Source organism: Rosa rugosa, chromosome 4 (genome assembly GCF_958449725.1).
Source record: "Rosa rugosa chromosome 4, drRosRugo1.1, whole genome shotgun sequence".
NCBI classification, from domain to species: domain Eukaryota; kingdom Viridiplantae; phylum Streptophyta; class Magnoliopsida; order Rosales; family Rosaceae; genus Rosa; species Rosa rugosa.
This window is the reverse complement of record NC_084823.1, coordinates 3,630,823-3,655,449: the sequence shown is the minus strand read 5'-3', so window position 1 is coordinate 3,655,449 and position 24,627 is coordinate 3,630,823. Positions and strand designations below refer to the sequence as shown.

The 24,627-nt window shown below is 36.9% G+C and overlaps 2 protein-coding genes and 3 long non-coding RNA genes across 10 annotated transcripts; 4 read left to right on the top strand and 1 right to left on the bottom strand.

Annotated features, from left to right (window-relative positions):
• The first annotated feature begins 6,450 nt into the window (after window positions 1-6,450).
• On the top strand, window positions 6,451-8,752 carry LOC133746221 (uncharacterized). The gene is made up of 4 exons (XR_009864030.1): window positions 6,451-6,750; window positions 6,838-6,889; window positions 7,353-7,413; window positions 8,514-8,752. It is a non-coding gene; the product is annotated as an uncharacterized LOC133746221 (long non-coding RNA).
• Window positions 8,753-9,971: 1,219 nt separating this feature from the next.
• Window positions 9,972-12,777, top strand: LOC133707480 (uncharacterized). Its single transcript, XR_009845131.1, has 3 exons — window positions 9,972-10,795; window positions 11,152-12,466; window positions 12,589-12,777. It is a non-coding gene; the product is annotated as an uncharacterized LOC133707480 (long non-coding RNA).
• A 2,525-nt stretch (window positions 12,778-15,302) lies between these two features.
• Window positions 15,303-16,913, bottom strand: LOC133707057 (uncharacterized). The gene is made up of 3 exons (XR_009844888.1): window positions 16,349-16,913; window positions 16,001-16,101; window positions 15,303-15,618 (listed from the first exon to the last, which is right to left on the bottom strand). It is a non-coding gene; the product is annotated as an uncharacterized LOC133707057 (long non-coding RNA).
• Window positions 16,914-17,251: 338 nt separating this feature from the next.
• On the top strand, window positions 17,252-24,361 carry LOC133746278 (uncharacterized). Of its 6 annotated transcripts, none has more exons than XM_062174456.1 (10): window positions 17,252-17,430; window positions 17,531-17,661; window positions 18,645-18,716; window positions 21,654-21,747; window positions 21,854-22,405; window positions 22,499-22,714; window positions 22,918-23,010; window positions 23,114-23,215; window positions 23,428-23,691; window positions 23,860-24,361. In XM_062174456.1, exons 4-10 carry the CDS (start codon window positions 21,730-21,732, stop codon window positions 24,169-24,171), a joined length of 1,557 nt encoding a protein of 518 aa, XP_062030440.1. In that variant the 5' UTR covers window positions 17,252-17,430; window positions 17,531-17,661; window positions 18,645-18,716; window positions 21,654-21,729; the 3' UTR covers window positions 24,172-24,361. The 6 variants fall into 6 exon arrangements, with proteins under 6 accessions (XP_062030440.1, XP_062030441.1, XP_062030442.1 ...); XM_062174457.1 differs by having other exon boundaries at window positions 17,254-17,430; window positions 22,499-22,604; window positions 22,904-23,010; window positions 23,428-23,751; XM_062174458.1 differs by having other exon boundaries at window positions 17,254-17,430; window positions 22,499-22,609; window positions 23,428-23,751.
• Window positions 18,723-21,503, top strand: LOC133746279 (uncharacterized). Its single transcript, XM_062174459.1, has 4 exons — window positions 18,723-20,236; window positions 20,324-20,608; window positions 20,689-20,794; window positions 20,895-21,503. Exons 1-4 carry the CDS (start codon window positions 20,115-20,117, stop codon window positions 21,501-21,503), a joined length of 1,122 nt encoding a protein of 373 aa, XP_062030443.1. The 5' UTR covers window positions 18,723-20,114.
• Window positions 24,362-24,627: the final 266 nt, after the last annotated feature.

The following is a 24,627-nucleotide window of genomic DNA, read 5'->3' as shown; positions in this document are numbered from 1 at the left end:
CTCAAACGCAACAAAGGAACAAGTTTCATTTCCTACTGTTTACTTTCCGAGAACCAAATGTGGCCTTAATGTATGTATCACCATGACACTCACCTATACTGATCGTTACGATTATTAAATTAATGAATTTATTTATTTAATTTTTTAAATTCTTTGAAACAATCAAAATTTTCATCAAAATTTTTTGTAATTTTAACTTTATTAATATTTTATATTCAAAATATTTTTGAAATTTGCATTAAAACCGAAAATTGTAAAAACCTTGATTACTTATTTGCTTAAATATTAGATTTTTGAACCAAACGACTTTGTTTAATCCAGTGAACTAGGAGACAAATACCAAGAGGTTGGGCATTGCATGGCACGCACGAAGGAGCGGAAGTGACGGTGTAAAAGAAGAAGCGTGAAGAGGAAGCCAAGTATTTAATGGAGACGGCGGGTCCCATGGGAGCGTTTGGCACGCGGTTTATGTTACCCCTTTTTCACTGCCGCCATAGCATAGCTCTATGGTCTACGGTCTTCTTCATTTGTCTATAGTCAACAAGTGTTCCGGTCTAGTAAAGCCACACTTAACACGACAAGTACACCACCTGACTTCTCGTGCACCGCATGTGACATCACACGGCTTTCAGGAATTTCACTTTTTTTTTTCTTCCTCTTTTATTTTCAAATTAATGTTTCAACTCCCCCTAATTAGGAGTAATTGATAGGGTTTTCGATTCTCGTATCATGTCACATTCCACTATATTTTAGAATAGAGATGACTTAGGCCTTCTCCAACCCATGGGGGGAAAGGGCTAAGGGGCCAAAAAATAACCCAAATGGTGTCCAAACCCATGAGGGGTATCAAATAATAATTTCCATTTTATTCAATAAGTTTGCTCGTTTGTTCTCACACTTTTGATAAATTAAGGAAATATAGTCATTGAGTTCATCAAATAGGCTGCCTACGTTCAATTAGAGAGCATAAATGCGTAACTTTTAACGGTTGAAAATTATCTCATTTGTTAAGGACTCGATCCCTCATACATTTAGTATGCGAATGATCACTTATATTAATTATGAGTAACAATGACAATGACAAGCTATTCATCTTTTGTATCAATTACTTAGGGTATATATAACTAATGGAAATTAGAGTAGGTGCCTCTACGTAACCTAATTCTTATGGGATAATCCTTGTTTAAGAGTTGTGAGAAAACGATCTTCCCATTTCGTGACAACAATTAGTCCCACCATTTTCGACGTAATTCTTTATGAGGCAACCATTTTCTCCCATGATTGAGATAATAATGTTTGTTGAATTGTTGTATAATAATTTCATTACCTAAGATAGAAAAGAAAAAGACGATCATTAGTGGACAAGAGCTTTGGGTAATTAGCCAATCGTGTCACCTTAGCCCACACGAAAACATTATTGTCACAACTTTTAGCTATGTTAGGTAGGTTTTCAAGCTAATATTTGTTTGAGCTCAATATGGATTTATTTAATACACTAAAACCGGAAGTTGTAGCAGGTTTAAAAGATCAAACAATCAGCTACACACAAGGTTCTAGATATCTCTTTTGTTTTTGAAATTTTCATAATCGAGACTTATAAATATTTGAACCATTTCAAATTAGTCAATTAGAAAACATTATATCACACTTAAAAATAATTCACCAAATTAGAGAAAAATGGAAAAAACCATGAAAACCCTATTCTCCCTAACGGCGCCTCCCTTTGCGCTGACCCTAACCCCGCCTCCTCTTGCCGGCGAGGGCCATAGCGGCTCCGGCCAGTATCCTGTCTCCGGGCGTCTCTGCCCTCCTTTTAATCTGTTTTTGCCGAATCTGATCCCTATTGTTGATGGTCATTATGGCGGGGCTGCTGAGGCCCTGGTGCTTTGGGGTAGCGAAAGCCATGGCGGCGAAAGGGTCGAATGCTTCATCTATGATGGTGACCCGGTTTCCTTGTCCGGGTTGCCTTTTCCAATGGCTGAGCAAGGTGCGACGCTCATGTGGCTGGAATTTCCCGATGCTGATGGGGGTTCGCGAATATCGTTCGATGGCGTCGCAGCCAATATGAAACTGAATTTTGTTGAAGGCGATAGTGGTGCCGTCGAGGCCACTGGTTATGATCTGTTTGGAACAAGAATCAATGGGAATGATGGAGGCACTATCTATTTGGAGCTGCTGATCTCTGCCAAGCGGGCTGCTGGTAACGGTTCATGGGCTCCGGCACACAACTGGATCTGGATGTCCAAATCGGTGGGACCGGTGTCCCATCTTTTGGCTCCTTTCCGACCCCATCTTCCGGTGGCGTTGATGGAGGAGAAATCTGCGACTGTAGTAGCGGAGGAAGCATGCCTTGGGCTCCTTGGGCCACTGATAGCAACTGCCACAATGAAATCCAGTTTTGGGCCGGTCTCTTGGGTCCAGCATGAGTATTGGGTCTTTGGACCCATTTTTAATTAGTTTTGTAACTAGCCTATTACTATGCGAGTAGTTCATAGTTATAGGCTCACTTTTAAATAAGTGAGCGGTAAGTTCTAAGATAGTTGGTCTATCCTATGTACCACTGTGACTCCTCCACGAAATTTTGTCTGGCCATTGTTATGTGTCAGCGGATGGGTATGTAATGACCTTCTTGGCATGCGCTATTATCAATGGAATTCCATTATTATTTCAAAAAAAATTTATATCACACTTAAATAAAATAAGTTAATTTACTTACTGAAGATACTAATGGTTTTGATAAGTAAAGTTTTCAATTCTTTTGCCATCCCACCTCCACTCAGGTGTGGTGAGTATGTCAGTGAGATACTAATCCTTGGCCTTCACAACGAAATTCTAAGAAATCAACAATATGAACAGCTCGCAGGCAAGTAAAAATTTTAGTTTAATGTTACCGATATTTCACTGACATTAATAATTTCACTAATGTTTTTATACAATTTTTCTAACATATATATTTTATTTTTTGAATAAGAACATAATCTTTTTATTCACCTTACATATCTATGATTTCGTGAGGTCGGCCCAATAATTTTAGTAGTTGTTTACAGCTCTTACTCTGGGATGAACCAAACAGAAAAACACTTTAAACACCTGCATTAATTAAGAGGTCCAAATCTCTTGACCAGGCTATAGACCGATTTAAGGTTACAAATTGGCCACCTTGTTGAGCCACATTCATTATTCAAAACGGTCTTAATGGAGTACACAAGTTCAGCTACCTGCCTCTCCTTTTCTTGGTATCACTCGGGTGGTCAATTGAATCAAGGATGATTGGCTGACTAGGGTTCATTTTTCATGTGCTTTTGTGGAAAATACTTTTGATCAACGACACTTTTGGGTGCTTGTTTTGAAAGCACCTGTAGGCGGTGACGCATGTATAAAATTTATATTTTTGAGGCTGAGATATGAAAAATATTTATGTGCAAAGTTATTTTGCTTACCCGTTGCCTTAACTCGAGTTTCTTTGAACTTTGAAGCGATCAATTGCCTAAGTTTTATTTTTCTTAATGAATACTTACACTTTAAGTTGAGTCTAAATTTCTTTCAAACATTTTAACAAACATACATTCTCTCACTTATTTAAGGAAAAGAACAAGCTGAGCAAATGCTCAACACATAAACCAAAATGATGCGCAATTTTTTTTAGACAGTTATGCAATATGAAGACCGAAAGGAAGAGATGTGCATTGTTTGTTGGAAAATTGCCACTAGAGAGATGGCCGGTGGGTATTATGTTTGTTTGACCAAAAATTTAAGTGTGGTGATTGCCTTGACTAGCTAGCACTTTTTAGATCTGATAACAAATGTCGAAACAACTAAAAACACTTGACAAGTTTGCGTATTTTTCATATAAAAAAAATGCTTCTACAACTCTTAAAACACTTTTCACTGTTTTTGCCAAATGCTATCAAACATGTTTTTTTTAATTGAAATCACTTTAACAAATAGATTTGCAATGCGTCATATTAGGGTTTCGTTTTCCCTCAAGATTTTGCGTACCAAATAGAATTCGTGACTAAAGCAATGTCAGATTGCATACATAACTGTCCTCAACACTATATGGAAAGTAATGGGGAAGGCAAGCCATTAAAATGATTCATTAGTTCAATTTGCAGATTCAGGGGCCATGGCCATTTTGGAATTCAAGTCTTGGAAGCAAAGCAAGCAATAGTTGGTGTCATTTTCACAGGCAGTTTTCATGTCATTATAGCCAAAGATATTTCAGTGGATTTGGTGGGTGAGTGTGCAGCTCGATCAAATTTCACTCATTCACGACACTGTTGATGACCCCCCATCTCTTTGTTTTTGGTGATCGAATATAATCCTTGTTTCTTGAAGCTTCTTTCTTTTTCTGCAATGCTAAGCTTTTGCAGTGTGAATTCAATTACCTAAGACTGGGGTACAAGTACAGTGTGCCAAATTTGAATGGAAACAGAACTAAAATCTAAGAAGAACACTGTTTAGTTGAGTGGTGATCGAGCGTGAAGACTTTTGCAGATGCTAAACCAATCCAAAGTTGATATTAAACAATGGAAAGTTTAGCTGCATTGATTGGAATGTTGCTCAAAAGTAAGCAAATGAAATTCTCAAAAGTCTTCTATTTCGATCCTTTCCCTTCCCCTTTATATTGTTTAGATTTTTTTTCTTTTTCTTGTAGACCACCATACTTGGTTATGCACCCCACGCGGGTTTGAACTTGAGTTGAGAGTATGGTCATGCGCTTGTCAAGAAAGTAGAAGCTTCAACTTTCAAATAAGAAGATTTTTGTTTTTTGTTTTCTCCTTTTCCCCATAATATAAAACAAAAAAGAGAAATGAAACTCCTAGACATTTCTCAGCTGGCTCTAGGATTTACCTAGATATTTCTATCATCATATTGAACGTGAAGCCAACTTTGTTGCTCACATATTAGCGCACTGAGCATTGCATGGGCCTTTAGGCTATAGTGTTCTAGAATCTAGATTCAGCATTTCTTGTTTTAGCTGATATTGTAGTTGAGGATTGTACTTAATTTATATTATTAATAACATTATTGTCGCTTCTCTTATAAGATAAAATGAAAAAGGATGATGCATGAAGGAAGTCATTTTTTTTTGAAACTAGTGGTTGATAGCATTAGATCAATAATCAGAAAAATGGGCTAGATGTTAGAACAAATGTGGACCTATCATCATCTATTATTCAGTTTACAAATTGGATTGGAACTTTGATCATTAATAGGAGATGTATGACAAGTACAATACCTAGATACCTATTGAGACAATTATATCAGCTCATAGGTTAGGAATTCATTAGTTCGATTGCAATTGTAATCCGAATCAGTGTTGCATTAGGCTTCTTGTTATTGGTGAAACACTTTTATGGGAGGATTCTTAAGATAATTAACCAATATAAATAGATGGTTTGGTCCCTGCTCTCTCTGTTACAAAGCATTAAGTCCTACCCCATAGAAAGGAGCTTGATTCCAGAGCTGAGGAGAAGATCAACTTGTGTTCGTTGTCAAGATCGTTTAGTGCTACTGCAATGGCTCCCAACACAGAAGAAAGTTAGCTTCTAAACTTTGTATTTTGGTTCATGTGGTATTGATTAATATTAAGTGTGTTTATGTTCTTGTGAATTGATCATGGGATTTGATTTGCTCATTCAGTCTAACAAATGGTATCAGAGCAATCAGGTTTTCACAAACATAAATCGTTTTGAATTAATCAATTTTGGAAGAACCAAAATTTTTAATTTCAGCAAAACCTACAAAATTTTACTCTAAACCTTGCTAAAGAAAAACAGGCCACGAATGGGCCAAAATTTTAGAAAGATCTTTTCAGCCCAAACCCGCAGGCACTGACCTGGATCCAAATTTCATTCAGAACTCTTCTGCAGATGACCGTTATACCCTAATGGTCGTATATGATTTGGGGATTAAGGTTTTTGGTCCGAGATTGAAAGCGCAGAGGATGTTCATATCCTCTATGGAATTCAAGACTCCAATCGCTGCGGATTAAGAGGTTGAACTGATCGATTGCTGTTTTTTGGTAAAAAATTCATGCTTCCTCGATAAATTTTATAGCAAAATTAAGTATGAACAAGGTTAGAGTTTTCTAGAAATCTTGTTATAAATTCAAGAATGAAATTAATCATTATAGTGTACAAGAACAATAGAGGCATTCTGTAACATCCCGTATCTTAATTCACCGGTTTACTAATCATTATGACGGTAAACGACATTTACTATCACTTTTACTGTCGTTTCAGTACTTTTAGGGGGCCATAAAATATGACTTTTTGTTTGGGTCAAAATTTGAGAAAATGTTCTTCATGGAAGTTGTAGAGGACGTTAAACCGAGCGCGTGCATATGTGGTATGTAAAAATCGGAGTTCGTATACGAAAGTTATGGCCAAAATACTAAAGTTACTGTTCATAGTAAGTTTCTATAAATAGCCGAGTTACTGTGGTAAGTTTCCATTTTCGGAAACTTACCGAGCCTCTCCCTTCTCTCTCCCCGATTCTCTCTTCCTCTCCGACCTCTTCACCTTCTTCCGGCCTTATCTCCTCCATCCGGCGACGGATTTTGACGTGTAAGATGTCGTTGGAAAGCTCTCTTCCTTCTCTTCATTTCTGGGTTCGTTTCGTAGCTTAATATGAACTGTGGAAGGTGCAGCAACGAGAAGAAGAGGACGGTCACTGTAGCAGTTTTGAGTCAACGCCGATATTTTCCGATTCCGGCAGTCTCCGGCCACCAAATTGGCGTCGAAGGTTCGGTTTTTGACATAGATCATTTCCCCTATCGTCTTTCATTTCAATTTGTAGTGTAGAGGTCGAATTAACAATTTCAATTTCTAGGGTTCTTGGAATTTCTGGAAAATTTTCACCGGCCAAATTGGAGCTCTTCCAGGTAAAATTGGAATTTGTTGTAGTTGAGAAAGAGGTTGGGTTTGTTGAGTAGATGGTGCTGCCAAATTTTGGTGGCCATCGGAGGTGGTTGCCGCCGGCGCGTGGGGCCCACGTTCCACTGTTGGTGGCGCGTGGAGGCGTGTAGGGCAGTGTTTTAATTTCAGTTTTTAGCCCATTAAATTGTAGAATTGTTGTAGAGCTTGTATGTGAAGTTTGGTGAATTTTGGAGGGGTTTGGAATTATTTGTGAATTTTCGAAGTTTGAAGTTTTGTGATTGAATTGTGGGAAATCCGGCCGTCGGATTTCCTTCGTTTTCGTTGTGGGATATATAAATTGAGGAATTGGTGTTGTGGAAGAGATTTGGGTTGAATTTGAGAAGTAATGGAGATAGGGATTTTCGGGTTTCGTTTAGGTTCGTAATTATTTCATCGGATTGTCGTTTACGGAAATATAATTGTGTACAGGGCAATGCCGCGAGCTACGGTTAAATGAAGGAACTCGTTTGCGTGGTCGCCCAATAGTACTGTGAGTGGACTTTTGTTTTTAAGTAAATGATGCATGCATTTATTTTGAAATTATTGGTTTATTTAATTATCGTTTTATTTATCGAGCATGATATTTTGTCTTGGATTATAATTTGACATTGATTTTTCATGAGTTTCGGATATGAACTTATTATGCTCGGATTTGGATTTATGAGTTGTTTTTGAGAATACGAATTGATTTTCAGAAATTGATTATAATTATTATTTGAAATTCTGATATTGTGATTTTCAATGAATTCTTTTCCGAGGTGATTTCCGGAATTTCATATTTATTTTTCATTCACCGATTTGAGATCTCCGAAAGATTTTCGAAATGAGATTTCGATGGAATTATTTCTTGTTTGTTTATCGACTTTCGGTTTTGGCATTGGGAATGCCTCGATGATGATTTTGGAATTGGTTTTGTTTCGAATCATGATGATACTCTTGGCGTGTGGGACACGTCGTTGGAAATTCATTTGCGAGAGTTGGGGAAGCCTTATGTATTTATGGATTTACTTGGTTTTCGGTTATGTTTCCCTGTGCCATACTGAGGGGTGATTTTATCATGCTAGCATTGATTTTCCGCCTTTGTGGCGCGGTGATGGGATCACCGTAGCCCTTCCGCCTTTGTGGCGCAGGTTACTGTCTCTGTGACAGTAATTCTGTAGCCCAGTATCCTATCGCTACACTTAGTGGCGTAAGGGTATATTACGGGAGTTATGGGAGTTCTTTAGCCTGGGAGGCTATCACCCAAGCCTGAGTGGCTTATTCGTATGGCTATCATCTTCCCCTACTCATTATATTATTGCTGGGCTAGCGGGGTCTAGTCCGATTCCCTTAACCAGCGGGGCTGGTCTTATTTTCTTGAGTATCAGAGTTCTTTCCTCTTTGCTTGGTTGTGGCTAGCGGGGCTAGTCGGTTTTCTTGAGCTGAACTAAAGCTGTGTTTCTTTAAATTGTTGCATGCATCGGGATTTTTAAAGAAATAAATGTGGGAAAGTATGAAATACATTTGGTTTTAATTTGTTTATTTTTGTCCACTCACGCTAACGTGTTTTTCAATACTTTTCCCCTGGGCCCTTCGGTTTCAAATGCCCAGTTTGCAGGTGAAATTAGTTGAGGTCGGGCGTACATAGAGTCGAGGCATAGCCAACAGCATTGCTTCCGCGTACTCATTCTATTTCTGTTTTCTTTGTTACCTAGTGGATTAGTATTGCTCTGATAACCTATGGGATTAATATTGTTTTTGGGTTGAGACTGATATTTGTGAAATTGGAGTTGTGATTTGGGGAGCAGATGGCTCCAGAAGATTAAGGATGGATGATTTAGAAGTGTAAATGTTTTCCTACAGGTTTTGGGTAGCCTACTTTTAGGGGAAGTTCCGCCAAATTTTTGGTAGAATCTCTTCTAAAGTGGGCCCCGCAGGGCCACTTCGGATTTCAGGGTGAAATCTGGGGCGGGTCCTGTCACATTCCCGGCGTGCACCTAGGCTAGAGTAGATGGTGACCGGATGAAACTTAATTTTGAAGAAATTATTTTGTGATCTGATGGTTTTCAGAATGAGCATGTTTGAATATCTTGATGTTTTGGTATGTTGTTTTACATGTTAAGAATTTTCTATAATTGATGATCTGCGATGGCATATATGATATGACATGTGATTAAGTTAATCTACATGTTCATGCTTGTTGTGCTAAAACTGCAGATTGAATATAAACTTTTCATGGTCTGAGAATTTAAATGGTTGAGCGGATATGTTGCACAAAGCAATTATCTGTCTGTTGTTCAAAATTCATTAAGTTGAAGAAAAGATCAGAAACTTGTGTTTTGCTTTTAAACTGTATATGTATATTATCTTCCAAAGAAGTGTGAGTTATATGGCTTAGAACGTGAAGCAGCATTATGCATAATTTTGAGTTCAATTTTGGATTCTAGGGACTTTTCTTCTGTAATAAAGATGTTGATTGTCTTTAGAATAATATGAATTCACTGCTTGTGGCATAATGATTAAGAAATCTTCAGAATATCATGTTTTCTTCTATAAAAGTGATGCTTGATATTGATTACAGTTCTTGGGGCTAGAATTACATTATTTTGATTACAAGTTGTTTTGTTTTCTGCTTGTGTGTTTATATGAATTGCTTTAGAATTAACACATGGATGCAGAACATCTTTTGATAAAACTTGTTTTGAGAACTGTGAAAACTAAAACTTACACTTTTCTTTTGTTTTGCTCCCTAGGAATCACCTACATGTAGACCTGTAAATGGACCGGATTTGGATCGGATCGACCTAAATCCAAATCCGTTTACTTAAAAAAAATTTCGATCCAAACCCGCTCCGTTAACCCGACGGATCATTGATATATCGATCCAAATCTGTATCCGCCGGATTAACGGATACCCGATCCGCTAATCCAACCCGTTTATAATTTTAAATAGTAATATTAAATTTATATCATGATACCTCATAAGATATTAATAAAATATTAAAACAACATGAATGGTGAAAATAGAGTTACATTATCAAAATTCTTAATGCTTCTTGGAATCTTGGGTGATGGACTATCCCTTAGATTTCTGCAAAAAACTTGTATTCGAAATTCTTAATATTTTATATTTTTTTAAATAATAATATATTAATAAAAATAATAATATTTTATGATTACGAAAACGGGCCGGATTATTAACGGATCGGATCGACCTAAATTCGTATTTGATCCGTTAAATAAACGGGTTAATGGATTTGGATCATTAACGGATAACGGATCAAAATTTTTGATCCAAACCCATCCAATAGCCACGGATCTGGAGCGGGTCCAAATCAAAATCCGGTCCATTTACAGGTCTACCTACATGAATTTGAATAACATCCAGATGCTTACTGGATCAAACTTTAAGGTAGGGGTGGGCAAAAAACCAATTTGGACTAAAAAACCGGCCGAACCAGACCGGAATTCCGGTTCGGTAACCGAACCGCTTGCAAAAAACACTGAAAACTGCATTTACCGAACCGAACCTGATCTTTTCGGTTCTGACCCGGTTTTGTCACTTAAACCGACCGGAGAAAACCGAACCGCCCGGATTAAAAATATATGTATATTTTTTTAATGTGCTGTCGAATTTTTAGTGGGTAAGGCTTATTTCGGGTGCACCTTACCACACACGATCTTAACACCTATATAAAAGCTAACAACCCTAGAAGCTTTTCTCATTTCCTCACCTCATCCCTCTCTCTAGCGGTCTCAGCCGCTTCTCTCTCACGTCTCAAACTCTCAGCCCTCTCTCACCCTTTTCTCTCGCACCCTCTTCTATCTCACGCTGTCAACATGAGGTCCACCGCGTCCACTACGTCATCCACCGCAGCCTCTCGTATCCAAAGGTACTTCTCTGTTATACTGTTATTCTTTCATAAGTTTTATGTTCATAGATCTGATCTCTTTCAGTTTTTCTTTTTGCTTCATGTTTTGGATTCATTGAAATTATTATAGATTCGATTAGATTCATGTTCATAGATCTACTATTTCTCTTTCAATTTTGATACTTTAGATTCGATCAGTATGTAATGGTGAGATATGGGTTTGTAAGCATCTGCCTCCCTTTAGATTGCATGGGTTCAGAACAAACTATTTAGATCCGAGAGGTTTTGGTTTCTGTTAGAGAAATTAGTTGCTTGCATATTTGGCTGGATTGGAATTATTATAACTGATTATTTATGTAGTGTTTCTGATTTTGCAGAGAATTAATAAAACCTTTGGCAAGAAATATATAGGCGATGGTGATGTTAACCTACAGATTCCAAATGGGAGCACTTGGCCAGATCAAATGATTTATTGTTTATAATAGTCTGCAAATTTGGGCTAATAAGCTCAGAAAATAATAATCGGCAAATCTGAGCTATTAAGCTGAGAAAATACCAATTCATGAATCTCACGAGTTAGTTCATGAATTTTACTTTGGGACAAAAAAGAAAATACCAATGTTAGAAAACTGGTATAGTATTTGTTTGTTCTTTTAATACTTTTGCTAAATACAAAATTGGGCTTGAAAATGGCTTGAAATTGGGCAAAAAAGCAGGTAAAACCGTAAAACGTAAAGACGTAAAACTTGGGCCTTCAAATTGGTCCAAAAATGAAGGCAACTTAAAAGGAAAAATGGGCCAAAATTGAAAGTTCGGCCCAACCGGAAACTGAACCGGGCGGACCCGAAAATTTAGCCCAACCGAATACTCGGCCCACTCATTTGTTATTCGGTTGTCGGTTTGAAATTGGGCCCAACCGACTACTTCGGGTCGGAAACGGTTTGGGCTTCAAACCGAACTGGCCCGACATATGCCCAGCCCTACTTTAAGGCCTGGAGGAGTGGTGTAGAGTTCTATCTCATGATGCATGAAAATATGGACTTATGTTTTACTGATGTCAATAGCTCACCTGATGGAAAGAAATATTATCGAGATTGGCATAGAGCAAATTATAGAGCTAAGAATGTGATGAGGACTACCATGATTGATACTGTGAGGGGTAGCATAGATGAACCAGCCTTAGCAGTTGACTATATGGATGCCATACCCGAGAAATTCAAAGAGAGCAATAAGGCTGAGGCAGCAAGGTTCTCTAAAGAGATGAATGAGCTAAAATATACTGGTAATGGAGGAGTTAGGCAACACATTTTGAAGCTCACTGAGTTAAATGCTAGACTCAGGGATCTCGATATGGGAGTTAAGGATGACCAACTTGTTCACAATGCCTTAGATTCTCTGCCACCTAGCTTCAATACCTTGAGAACTAGCTACAATGCACAGAAGGAGAACTGGACCTTGAATGAGTTAATAGCTATTTGCGTGGATGAGGAGAGTAGAATGAAGAAAGAGAAGCAGCCCTCCACCTCTGTCAACTTAGTTGAGAAGCCAAAGAAACAGAACAAGCTCAAGCCTAAGAAAATACTGCAGTAGCTAAAGTCAACAAGCCATTTAAGTTCAAGTACTACTTTTGCAAGAAGGTAGGACACATGAAGAAGGACTGTGCAGGTTTTAAGGCATGGCTTGTGAAAAAGGGTAAGATTAATTTATTTAATCATTTAGAAATTTTTTCATTAGAAGTTAATTTTGTTAACATTGAACCTCATTCTTATTGGTTAGATAGTGGCAGTCCCTTACATATTACGAATTCTTTGCAGGGATTCATAAGGAAGTGGAAGCCAAGAAGTGATGAAGCTAACATCTGCGTTGGGAATGCATGGAATGAAGGTTGCAGTCAAGGCAGTAGGATCTTAAAACTAGATTTGGGATTAGGAAATTTTATGGTTTTAGATAGTGTTTATTATATTCCCTCAATTAAGAGGAATTCGCTTTCAGTTAGTCTTTTGATTAAGAGTGGATGTAATTTTAAAATTGGTTCTAACGGAATAAAAAAATTTCAAGGATTCTCTTGATTTCTTGCTTAAAGATTATTCTACTTTTGGTTCTGGTGTTATTGTGAATGATTATTTTAGATTGAATTGTTCATTAAGTCACAAGAAACTTTACTTGTCGAAAATAACAATAACACATCAAGCACAAACACCATTACTGGTGTGAAAAGAACCCTGGCACACAATGAAAAATCTACATACTTGTGGCACAGGAAACTTGGCCACATATCAAAAGATAGATTGAAAGTACTTGTGAAAAATAAAACACTTCCAGAATTAGACTTTGATGATCTTGAAAATTGTATTGAATGTTATACAGGAAAAATGACAAACTTAAGAAAGAAAAATGCCAACAGAAGCAAGAAATTGTTGGAATTAATCCATACAGATATATGTGGACTATTTAGACATAAGACAATATGTGGAAATATTTACTTCATTACCTTTAGACGATTTTTCCAAGTATAGCTACATCTACTTACTGTCAGAAAAATCACAATCACTTGAGGCCTTTAAAATTTTCAAAACTGAGGTTGAACATCAACTGGACTTGAAAATTAAGGTTGTGAGGTCTGATAGGGGGGGGGGGGAGAGTTTTATGGCAAGTATACTGAGCAAGGACAACAAAAGGGTCATTTTGCATTATATCTGCAAAGTGTAGGCATAAAGATTCAGTATACAACACCATATAATCCCCAACAAAATGGGGTAGCTGAAAGGAAAAATAGAACTCTATTAAACATGGTAAGAAGTATGATGTGTACTTCTGGATTGCCAAAGATGCTTTGGGGAGAAGCTTTAAGAACTGCAAATTACCTTTGCAATAGATCCCCAAGCAAAGCTGTAGATAAAACACCATTTGAATTATGGTGTGGTAGGCAACCAAGTTTACACCATTGTCATGTTTGGGGATGTAAAGCAGAAGCAAGGATTTATAATCCAAATTTAGGAAAGCTTGATCCAAAGTCTGTAAGTTGTCATTTTATTGGCTATTGTGAAAAGTCTAAAGGCTATAAACTTTATTCACCTCATCATTCACCTAGAGTTTTTGAAACTCATCAAGTTAAATTTTTAGGTGAAAGTGTCTGCAATACAAATTTTGAGGACATGTCTTCAGATTTTGAAGAAATTGTAGAAAATGTGGATAATATAGCAGTAATGCCAAGCATTCAAAATAATTTGTTAAACTCAGGATTGGCTCAAAGTCAAAATCTAGTTGAGGGTCAAAATGTTATAGATGAAAATTTAGAGGCTAATGAGCATGATTCTGAAATGGCTGAATTAGACTTAGGGCACAAGTGACTCAAACTGAACTACAAAATGAACCACAACCTGAACCTGAACCTCAACCCGAGCCACAACAAAATCAAGTTGTGGAACCTAGAAGATCACAGAGAGTGAGAAAACCAAGGTTTGGAGGGGAGGATGATATTTATGAAGTTTACTTAAATGAAGTTGAGTCTGCACTATCTGATGACAATGATCCCACTAGTTTTAAACAAGCAACTGACAGTAAAGATTCTGATGCTTGGACTCAAGCAATGATTGCAGAACTTGACTCAATGTATAAAAATGGTGTTTGGGAGCTTGTGAAGCCGAAAGAAAATCATCAACCATTGGCTGCAAGTGGGTTTTTAAAACCAAAAGAGATGCCAGTGGAAACATAGAAAGACATAAAGCTAGACTAGTTGCTAAGAGTTTCACACAGAAGGAAGGGATAGACTTTACAGAAACTTTCTCACCTGTTTCACCTAAAGATTCATTCAGAATCATAATGGCTTTAGTGGCCCATTATGACATGGAATTACATCAAATGGATGTAAAAACAGCCTTCCTGAATGGGGAGTTGGAGGAAGAAATCTTCATGGTACAACCTGAAGGTTTTATTGAAGCAGGGAAGGAAAATATGGTCTGTAAACTTAAGAAATCCATTTATGGACTCAAACAAGCTAGTAGGCAGTGGTATAAGAAATTTGATTAAGTGGTTTCATCTTTTGGATTTTCTAAGAATCTTGTTGATAAGTGTGTTTATCTTAAAGTAGTTGGAAATAATTTTATCTTTCTTATCCTGTATGTAGATGACATTCTTCTTGCTAGCAGTAATGTAAAATTGCTGAAAGATAAGCTTTCTTGTCAAGTAATTTTGACATGAAAGACCTGGGAGAAGCATCATATGTACTAGGAATTGAGATTAAGAGAGATAGGAAGCAGGGATTGTTGGGATTGTCTCAACAAAATTATACTTCAAAATTTTTGAAAAGATTTGGAATGAAAACCTGTGCTAATGGTGAAGTTCCAATGTCTAAGGGAGATAAACTAACCAAGAATCAGTGTCCTAAAACTGACATTGAGAAAACTGAAATGGAGTCAGTGCCATATACTAGGCTAGTATAGCAAAAGACTTCATTGATCCTATTAAACATATCATACAGAGGACGTCATTCACCAAGTAAAAACAGAAGGTAATTAACTAATAGGAGTTTCCAAACAAACATTGCTTACTTTATTTTCTTAATGAGCACTAAAGACTATCAGTGGACTCTTTACCTCAAGATTGTTAAGAGTCCCACTACATATACGATTAATAGAATTCAGTAAAAATTAATATGTACAAGGATCCCTAGGAATGCATTTATGTTCTACCGTTCTTTTTTCCATCATAGCCCTTGGACTTCTTTACACTTTTCCACAGGCATATACAACGACAAAGAAATACATGTAAAAAAATGAGAGCCTTGATAGTTACCAACACCAACTTTTGTAAGCCCAGGAAGATCAAAAATGTCAAGTTGATAACTGCCAGGAATCATTTGTTATGTCAGTAGAAGAGAAGAAGAAAATGTGGTAATCACAATACTATTACTCTCACAATCCGTGACTAGGTCACTCATTCAACAATGTGGCACACTTCATTTCTAGTTATACTAGTTTTGGAAATCCTGAAACAGCCTTCCATCTTATCTGTTTATCAGTTTAAGAAATGTGATAATATGCAAAACTTGAGTAGATTTTCCTAAAATTGTAAATGACATTTGAAACAAGATTATCAAATCCAAGTTAAATTACTGTGTTAACAGTCTATGAATACCTCCACACGTTCTTTCTCATTCCCATTTCCAAAGTGCAGGATGCAAAATAATTAAGTACAAGCAAACAAATCAAGTACCCATTATCTTACCATCAGGAGAATATATGCTAAGATGAATTGGAACACCGGAGATCTTTTGCTGCAGCTAGTTTCACGAATTGTCTAGTCTGAAATTTCCTTTATTACAGCAGCTGTACATACATAATCAATACTGGCATGTTAGTCATGTGAACAAAATAAACAAGTAAACAAAAAAGATTAATCAAGCTACTGATTTTCATTTTATTATTCATTGAGATATACTTTGAAAGTGTAATATGGAAACTTTACTGATATGGAACAAAATTTAAATAGAATTGAAACATAGCAAAGTAAATCAAAGTAAATCCAGATGAGCAAAATCAGGAAAAGAATAAGCAATTATCGAAATCTGTGAACCTTTTCCTTGGAAGGTGGAGAAACTCCGCATATTCTCTGCTGCGTTCGTCAATCTTATGAGGCTGAAACACTAGAGGATGCCGACTAACAATTCCTGCAATTATTTCCCCATGTGTCATTTCCCAAACATCCAAGAAGAAACATCACCATAAATGAAAACATCCCAAAAATGAGTGGCAAGAACGTCCAAAGACTAGCATTTGATATCTACATGACTAAACAAATTAATATGGCCACTCTATCGACCAAACCAAGCCCTCACAGATAACTAAGAATCTTATCAGAACCACGGGGTAAGAAGTCCTTCCCGTCAATGCTCTCCAAAACAGAAGACTTCCCCGAATTCAACCCCACAAAACCAAAACATAAGTAAACAATATCCATTACTATCACAATAAATTCATTCTTCATGAATTTTCTTCTCAAATACACCTTTCAAATTAATACACATGCTTCAGCTAACATGAGCAAAATTCCACTTCCACTTCCACCAAAATGCATAAAAGGCAATTTGCTTCCGCTACACAGCACAATAACTAAAACTAGTCTAGCGTCTAAAAACTGGTCCAGACACTACAAGAAAAGTAGCCTACCACAACATCAAAATAACAACATGCTGTAAATGCTCATTGTTACTTACAATATTTCACAACGGGCAAAAGATGTGCGTTGTAGCAAACCATGTATTACCACATGGGTCATTTGCATGTTGTTAATTTAGTTATCAACAACTTACTTTGCGTGTTGTTATCTAAAAGTTGTTAATTAAGTTATCAACAAGCAGGTGTGCACGTTGTTGAAAATTTTTCGGAATGACAACATGTGGCGAACGCTGTCAAAACTTTGAGATAAAAAAAAAAAAAAATTGGTGAGGGGAGCTGTCAGTTTTATTCTAATTATTCTAAATTTTAGGAGAAATTTGAAACTCCCTTGACCTAGCTTGTGAGAAGCGAGCTATCACTAAACTCTCCCGCCACCAAAAGCTCTCGACTCATCGACTCATCGACGGTGACCTTCATAATGTTCGACGGGGTCGGAGCCACCTAGTTGTTTCCTTCCCTCTCGCCGTCAACTCTCTCAAGGTACTTTTCAAGCAGCTCTTCGTTCTCAGTTTTCAGTTTCAAATTCTCTCAAGGTATCAAAATCAAAAGCTCAGATATCAACTCACTCACTCACTTGCAGCGTCTCTCAGATCTGCTCACTTCTCTCTCTTTGATTCCCAAGAAGATCAGCTCGCTTTTCTCTGCATGTATGAAGATCAGCTTGCATTACTCCCTTTGATTCCTGCAATGCTTCTCCAATTCTGATTACAGGTATTGTCTTTGACTTGTTGTTCGTTCATGGGCAATTGAGTATATAGCTATGTGGAATTGAATGGGCAATTGAGTATATAGCTATGTGGAATTGAATGGGCTTCTCTTTCTGTATCTGCAATCTATGAATAGTTTTCTGCATTTTGAGAAAATAGGTAGAGCAAAGTCAATAATATGAGTTTCAAATTGATGTTCTTGTATGTGTTTGTGTATTTTACGTTGGAGTTTAGGCTTTGAGAAATTGGGCCTATGGTTTTTGAGAGAATGTGTTGTAGTGAGCATGGGGGAAGAGAAAATTAATGCCAATTTGGGTTTAAGATCTATCTCAGAGTTTCGATGTGGTGCTTCATATTATCAAAATTGCCTCGTTTTAAGATCTATCTATCTCTTGGTATGTATGGAGATTTTATTCTGAAGTATTGGACACGATTCGAGTTAGCTTTACAGGTCTGTTTCAATGAAGGGTCATTATTTGTTTGGCCAGGCGTTCCTCCAGGCCACATTGAAGGGTCATTAGACTAATGGAAAAACTAGATGGCATGGGATTTTCTAATCAGTTTGAATATCATTTCAAGGATATGATTCTAGCTAGTGGTTTATGACCCACATGTTTATTAATGGAGTAAATGCAAAATGCTATAGATATATGAGTCCTGTTGTTCTTTCAATTCTGATGGCTGCAGTCCCCAGCATAGCAGAACAAGCCATCCGTGATTCATTCAATTCACAAATTAAATGAAGAAACTAGACCAAATTCATTCTCACGTTGCATGCTAGAATTCAAGTTGCATGCAAGAAGTATGTACCAACATGTGCTTTTCCTCTGACTCTTGTATTAACAAAATGTATTCTGATATTATATATTATATATTTGTTTGTTATCTGTACTTTCAGTATATTATATATTCATAGCATGCATCAGTATATTATATATTCATAGCATGCATCAATCTGGGACTGATTTTATGCTTTTCCAATTTTAGGCTTAGCAAGTTGACTTGGAGTCTTTGGCTGTTGAATTAGACGAGGAGAACAAGCGGCTTTTGAAAGAGAAGGTAATTGCTTTTGAATTAGACGAGGATTGCTTTTTGAGAAGGTCATCACTTGGTTGTTGCACCGAAACTTACTGTACATAGTATTTCAATTAGAATACTTGTCCTTGTCCTTGTGGTTCAGAAGGAATAGCAATTGAGTGGCACTGTAGTAGTGGTTTTTGTTAAGATGGAGAAAGAATGGCTGCAATTTGATAGATTTAAGGATGAATACAGAGTGGGAGCTCGTATGTTTGTGGATAAAGCAAGGGCAGATTATGGGAATTCTGAAGATGAGATTATATGCCCATGTATCAAATGTAGAAACTCTGAACACCACCACTTTGAGATAGTCTATGAGCACTTGGTAACAAGAGGAATGGATCCTACTTACAAAATTTGGATTTGTCATGGTGAAACAGGAAGTGAATCCAATCATGAAGATCTTGAGATTCCTGAGACATATAAGTTGTTTAAGGATTTATGTTTTCAACATGATGAAAATGATGAAGATGATGAAGATGTAGATGACACTATTGAGACTAGAGAGGCAGAAATTTTAAATTTAGTACGAGAAGCTGAAACTCCCTTGTTCTTTGGCTGTACAAACTATACGAAGATGTCAGCATCAGTTGCTTTATTGAAGATGAAAGCAAGACATTATTTGACTGATATTGCTTTCGATGACATTCTTCGCACTAGCCGTAGTTTCTTACCAGAAGATAACACACTTCCAGAGTCCTTATATTCAATGAAGAAGCTAGTGAAGGCATTTGATCTTGGATATGAGAAGATACATGCATGTGTCAATGATTGCTGTTTATTTAGAAAAGATTTGCAGCATCTGGAAAATTGTCCAAAGTGTGGTGCTTCAAGATGGAAACTTAATGAAAGCAGTTCTAAAATTCAAAAAGGCATCCCTGCAAAAGTTTTGCGTTACTTTCCAATAATACCAAGGCTTAGGAGAATGTTTGCTATTACTGAAACAGCAGAACAATTAAGGTGGCATTCGAATAATAAAAGTCAAGATGGTAAGATGAGACATCCTGTTGATGCATTAGCATGGGAAACAATAAATAGAAGGTGGCCATCTTTTGCATCAGATCCTCGAAATATCAGATTTGGCCTTGCTACCGATGGGTTTAATCCATTTCATGATCTTAGGTCTACGTACAGCTGTTGGCCAGTCATTTTGACAATATATAACTTGCCTCCATGGTTATGTATGTCTAAAGAAAGTCTCATGTTGACGTTACTCATACCAGTTGTCAATTGTTACCGGTTGCTTTGAGGGGTTGTCTACCAAAAGGACCGAGGATTGCAATTTTCCGATTGTGTGCGTTCTTCAATGAACTATGTCAAAAAGTTCTGGACAGAAATAAATTGGAACAATCGGAGGAAGATGTTGTTGAGACATTATGCATGTTGGAGATGTATTTCCCGCCTTCATTCTTTGATATTATGGTTCACCTCACAATACATCTAGCACGAGAAGCTCGTCTATGTGGGCCTGTCCAATACCGTTGGATGTACCCGTTTGAGAGGTTAGTTATAATCTACTTACATTATTATTTAATTTTTGGTAATTCGCGTCTGAATTTTCATTAATGATTTACCTAAATATGTCCTAGGTATATGAAAATATTGAAAGGATATGTGATGAATCGTGCACACCCTGAAGGATGCATAGCTGAAAGGTACCTCGCTGAAGAATGCTCAATATTGTGTAGCAAATATATAAAACAAGCTGTTGAAATAGGCCATAAATATGGACGCAATGAGGAGTTTGACAATGGTTTGTTGATAGAAGGGAATGCCCTTTCAAAGGCAAAGAAAATAACTCTTGCACCTGAGATGTTACGTGCTGCTCATCACTATGTGTTGATAAATTCTGATGAAAGCCGACCATATAGCAAGTAAGCATATTTCCTTTTACTTTTTCATGTTTTGGTATTGAAAAGAAAAATAATAATATTAACTCAATTTTGTACCATAGTTTACATTTGGAAGAACTTCAGCGTTTGGATAAACGTCTATCAAAGAATGAAACATTATTACACAATAAGCACAAAAAGTCATTTGCTGAATGGTTTGAGAAAAAGGTACACTTTTGATACATTTTTGACAAAAAGTAGTCTTGGTGCGCTTTTGATTAGGTTATATATTTGTGTATATCTAACTATCGCCTCCCACTTTGAGCAGATCAAAGATGAGTCGATGGTCCAGGATGTGTCAACTACATTAAAGTGGCTTGCTGGTGGACCTATCGACCTGTCTCTTTCTTATACTGGTTTTATCATCAATGGTGTTCGATATCATACCATAGAAGCTGATAAATCTCGACAAACATGTGGTATTTCAATTGAGGCAGATACCCTTTGTAGATCTAGTGCAAAGGATAATTCAATGAAGGATTCACCAGTTTCTTATTATGGGGTGTTAAGAGATGTGATAGTCTTATCATATCATGCGTTTCAGATTGCTCTATTCAAGTGTGATTGGGCAAACATTGCCAATGGTGTGAAATTTGAGGATGGATTTACTTTAGTTAATCTCCATGAAGGATTAAGTCAGTCCAAGAGAGACCCGTTCATCTTAGCGTCGCAGGCCAAACAAGTTTTTTATTCTAGGGAGGATGAGTCATCTAGTTGGTATGTTGTCATGCAAGCACCACCAAGAGGATTTTACGAGATGGAAAAATGCAATGAGACTGCATTTACACCATTCGAGACATCAAGACTAGATTATAATGAAGATCATGATGAACCTTATGCAAGGATTGGTGTAGATGGCATGCTATGTGATGCATAGTTTTATAATTAGTCATCAGAATGTTTGACTTATGTTTCTTTAGCTATGTAGCTTTCGTCATCAGAATGTGTTGGCATTTTTTGTCATTATATATCAGAGACATGTTTCCTTTGTATTGTAGTTTAACTAATTAGTGCTTTCATATGTTAGCTTTGATACAAGGTCTTAAAGCTGGTCTGGACTTACAGAATAAAAGCTTTTGGATTGATTCGTACAACTCCAGAAGATGTCTGAGCATATTGAGGTGAGTAAAGTAATACCAGCAACTCTGTGAGGGTGTTTGGTTATCATGTTTTTGTATTCATTGTTACAACTCTATATGATATTGTATTCATTTTTTTTTGCTGAAGTGTTCCAAGAAAGCTTCTAAGAGGAAAAAGTTTCTGAGGCGTGCTCTAGTTGCTGCTTCTCTCAACTCTGGAAATGCAGGAATTAGGATAGCAGACGAGCAAACTAGTGATGGAGATAACCAGCCAAATGAACGAGTAGCACAATCTGAAGGAGTGATTAACAAAGGAAAAAAGTCAAGGAAACTGCACAAGGGTAAAGAAAAATCTGTAGTCCAAGACACTGATGGAATTGATGAAGTTATATCAAGCAATAGGAGGGTCAATGATACATCAGCTGAAGTGGAGAGTAATGTAGAAGAGTCACATACAGAGAGACCACAATCTGCAGAACCAAAAAAGAAGCGAGGTCCAACCACAATGGGAATTATTCCTGAAGGCCAAATCACAAGGATGAATGTCACTTTCAATGCCAACGGACAACCTTATGGCACAAATTCAGACAAATTTGCAACAGTTCTTGGGGTCTTGACAAGAACACATATCCCAGTTACCCATCCAACATGGAAGGATCTCGATCCCACCAAGAAGGACGATGTTTGGAAATTAACTCAGGTTTGTTTATCCCTTTTTGCTTATTTAGTTTTGTATTGGAAATCTGACTTTTATTGAGGAAATTTGACATGAAAATGTTTGAAAAAAATGTAGCAATACTTCATTGTGGATCCGGTGCATAAAGGCATGGTTTACAGAATGCTTGGAAATTATTGGAGACAATATAAGTGTGCAGTTACAAAAAAGATTCTGAAAGCAAGTAGGAAAAAGCATAAGAAACGTGCAATTGACAAGGTCAAGCCAGCAAATGTGAAATCTCAGATAGAATGGGACAACTTTGTGAAATACAGACTTGGTCCTGAGTTTCGGGTAAATTTCTCCTTCTATTAGATGCTTTTTGGACACATGGTATTGCATCATTAATTCATGATCTGTTACAAAACTTCTATTAATAGGATCTATTTTCTTGAGAAACTCATTAAGTTAAACAATCAATGTGTGTTGCTGTGCTTTATGGGTGTGTTATTTATATCTATGCTTTGTGGGTGTGTTAATTAGATAATTGTATACAGCTGTTAAGTGAGAAGTTCAGAAAAATGCGGAAGAAGCAAGAGTACACTCACACATTGAGCCGAATGGGTTATGCACGCTTGGAGCACAAAATGGTATGGTTTTCAAGCGTATAAGTAAATATATAGCTGTGCACTTTTTTATAGTATAGTGAATTCTTGATACTTAAGAGTAGTTTCCTATTGCATCATTGTTTAGAAAAAGGAAAATCCTACTGAAGAAGTAACAAGAGTCAAATTGTGGACTAAAGCGCATGAGAAAGGCGGTAAACCTGTTAATGAAGTTGTTGGTGCCATATTGGTAAGAAAGTTGAGTTCTCTGATCTTTTGGTTTTAATCAAAAAAGGTTTTTTTTTTTTTTTTTGTGGTTACAAAAAAGGTTCTTTCTTGTAAGTGGTGTTTCTGAATATTGCTGGAACCATAAGCAAGTGGTGTTTCTCAAATATTGTTGTTGTCTGCACTGTTGTTATACTTTTACCTTTCCTATACTGAGATCATGTTGCATGTTTATAGGAAGGTTTAAAAGCGTGTAATGAGTCACAGGAGAACCCACCATCTGCAAATTCCATAAGGGATGATGCACTTGCAAGAGTTTTAGGACCTGAAACTCGTGGACGAGTTCGTGGGCTTGGGTTTGGTACTACACCATCTCGAGTCAATGCTACTATTCAAGGCAGTGCAAAGGTTAAAGAACTTGAAGCTACTGTATTAAGTCAATCACAGAGGCTTGCTCAGGTTGAAGCAAAGCTTGAAGCTCTTTTAAAGGCCACTCAGGAGGTCCCTCAACAGAACAGAAACTTAGAGCAAATGATAAATGCACATGCAACTACTTCTCAGGTATGTAATCTCTGCTATAATTTGTAAGCTTTACGAATTTTAGGTGAAACAACTTCTAGTTAGATGTTTAAACCAATATTTGATTCTCTTAATTTCTTATATTTGTAGTCACAACAATCAAGTCGACCAATCAATGCTCCAAGCAATGATCTTGAAAATAGAAGATGTGCACTTTTGAATTGGAACAATTATGAAGAAGATGAAGTAGTGGCTGAAGGGAAGATCTCTTCAACAAATCCAAGTACAAAAGTTCATTGTGTGCCTCTTGGACGAGATTGTTGGAAGGTTTGGGTTGATGTGGTGTTTGATAAGTATCAGACTATGGAAGTGTATAGAGCAACCATGGATGCCAAACAACTTGGTGAAGCTGTAGGAAGCACTCTTGCATGGCCCAAAAGCTCCATTAAAATGCTCCCTTAGTAGTTGAAGTAGCAGGTACATTTTGCTTTACTAGAGAATATATGTAGGTCAGGAAGTACCATGCATGTTTTGTCAATGCTGATGGAACAAAGAATCTAGTACAAAGTTTTGTAAAGAACATATGTATAAGAGAATGTGGCACTCCGCACTCCTAATGAAATGTATATTTTTCATACATGGTTAGTGTGTACTAATATTGGCATGTGAATGTGTTTAAGTAATGGTGAATGTTTATAGAGGTACAGGAAAGCAGAGCCCAGCAAATTGGGTGCAATAATATGTACTGAAATTTATAACAACGTATCCAGTAATATGACAACATGCCATGTATGCTGTCGAAAACTAAAGACAACATGCTGAGAGTGTTGTTAAAACTTACAACATGCGCTTGAAACATTGTCAAAAATTTATGACAACGTGCAGAGCTCATTGTTGAATAATTACAACAACATGCTT

What these genes read in the sequence shown, in the direction of transcription:
- LOC133746279 (XM_062174459.1), top strand. Translation starts at nt 20,115, where the DNA reads ATGTTGGAGATGTATTTCCCGCCTTCATTCTTTGATATTATGGTTCAC. An exon ending in TGGATGTACCCGTTTGAGAG is followed by an intron (nt 20,237 to 20,323) that starts GTTAGTTATAAT and finishes AATATGTCCTAG; the next exon opens with GTATATGAAAATATTGAAAG. An exon ending in CTGAATGGTTTGAGAAAAAG is followed by an intron (nt 20,795 to 20,894) that starts GTACACTTTTGA and finishes CACTTTGAGCAG; the next exon opens with ATCAAAGATGAGTCGATGGT.
- LOC133746278 (XM_062174453.1), top strand. An exon ending in ATGTTTGGAAATTAACTCAG is followed by an intron (nt 22,406 to 22,498) that starts GTTTGTTTATCC and finishes AAAAAAATGTAG; the next exon opens with CAATACTTCATTGTGGATCC. An exon ending in CACATGCAACTACTTCTCAG is followed by an intron (nt 23,752 to 23,859) that starts GTATGTAATCTC and finishes TTATATTTGTAG; the next exon opens with TCACAACAATCAAGTCGACC.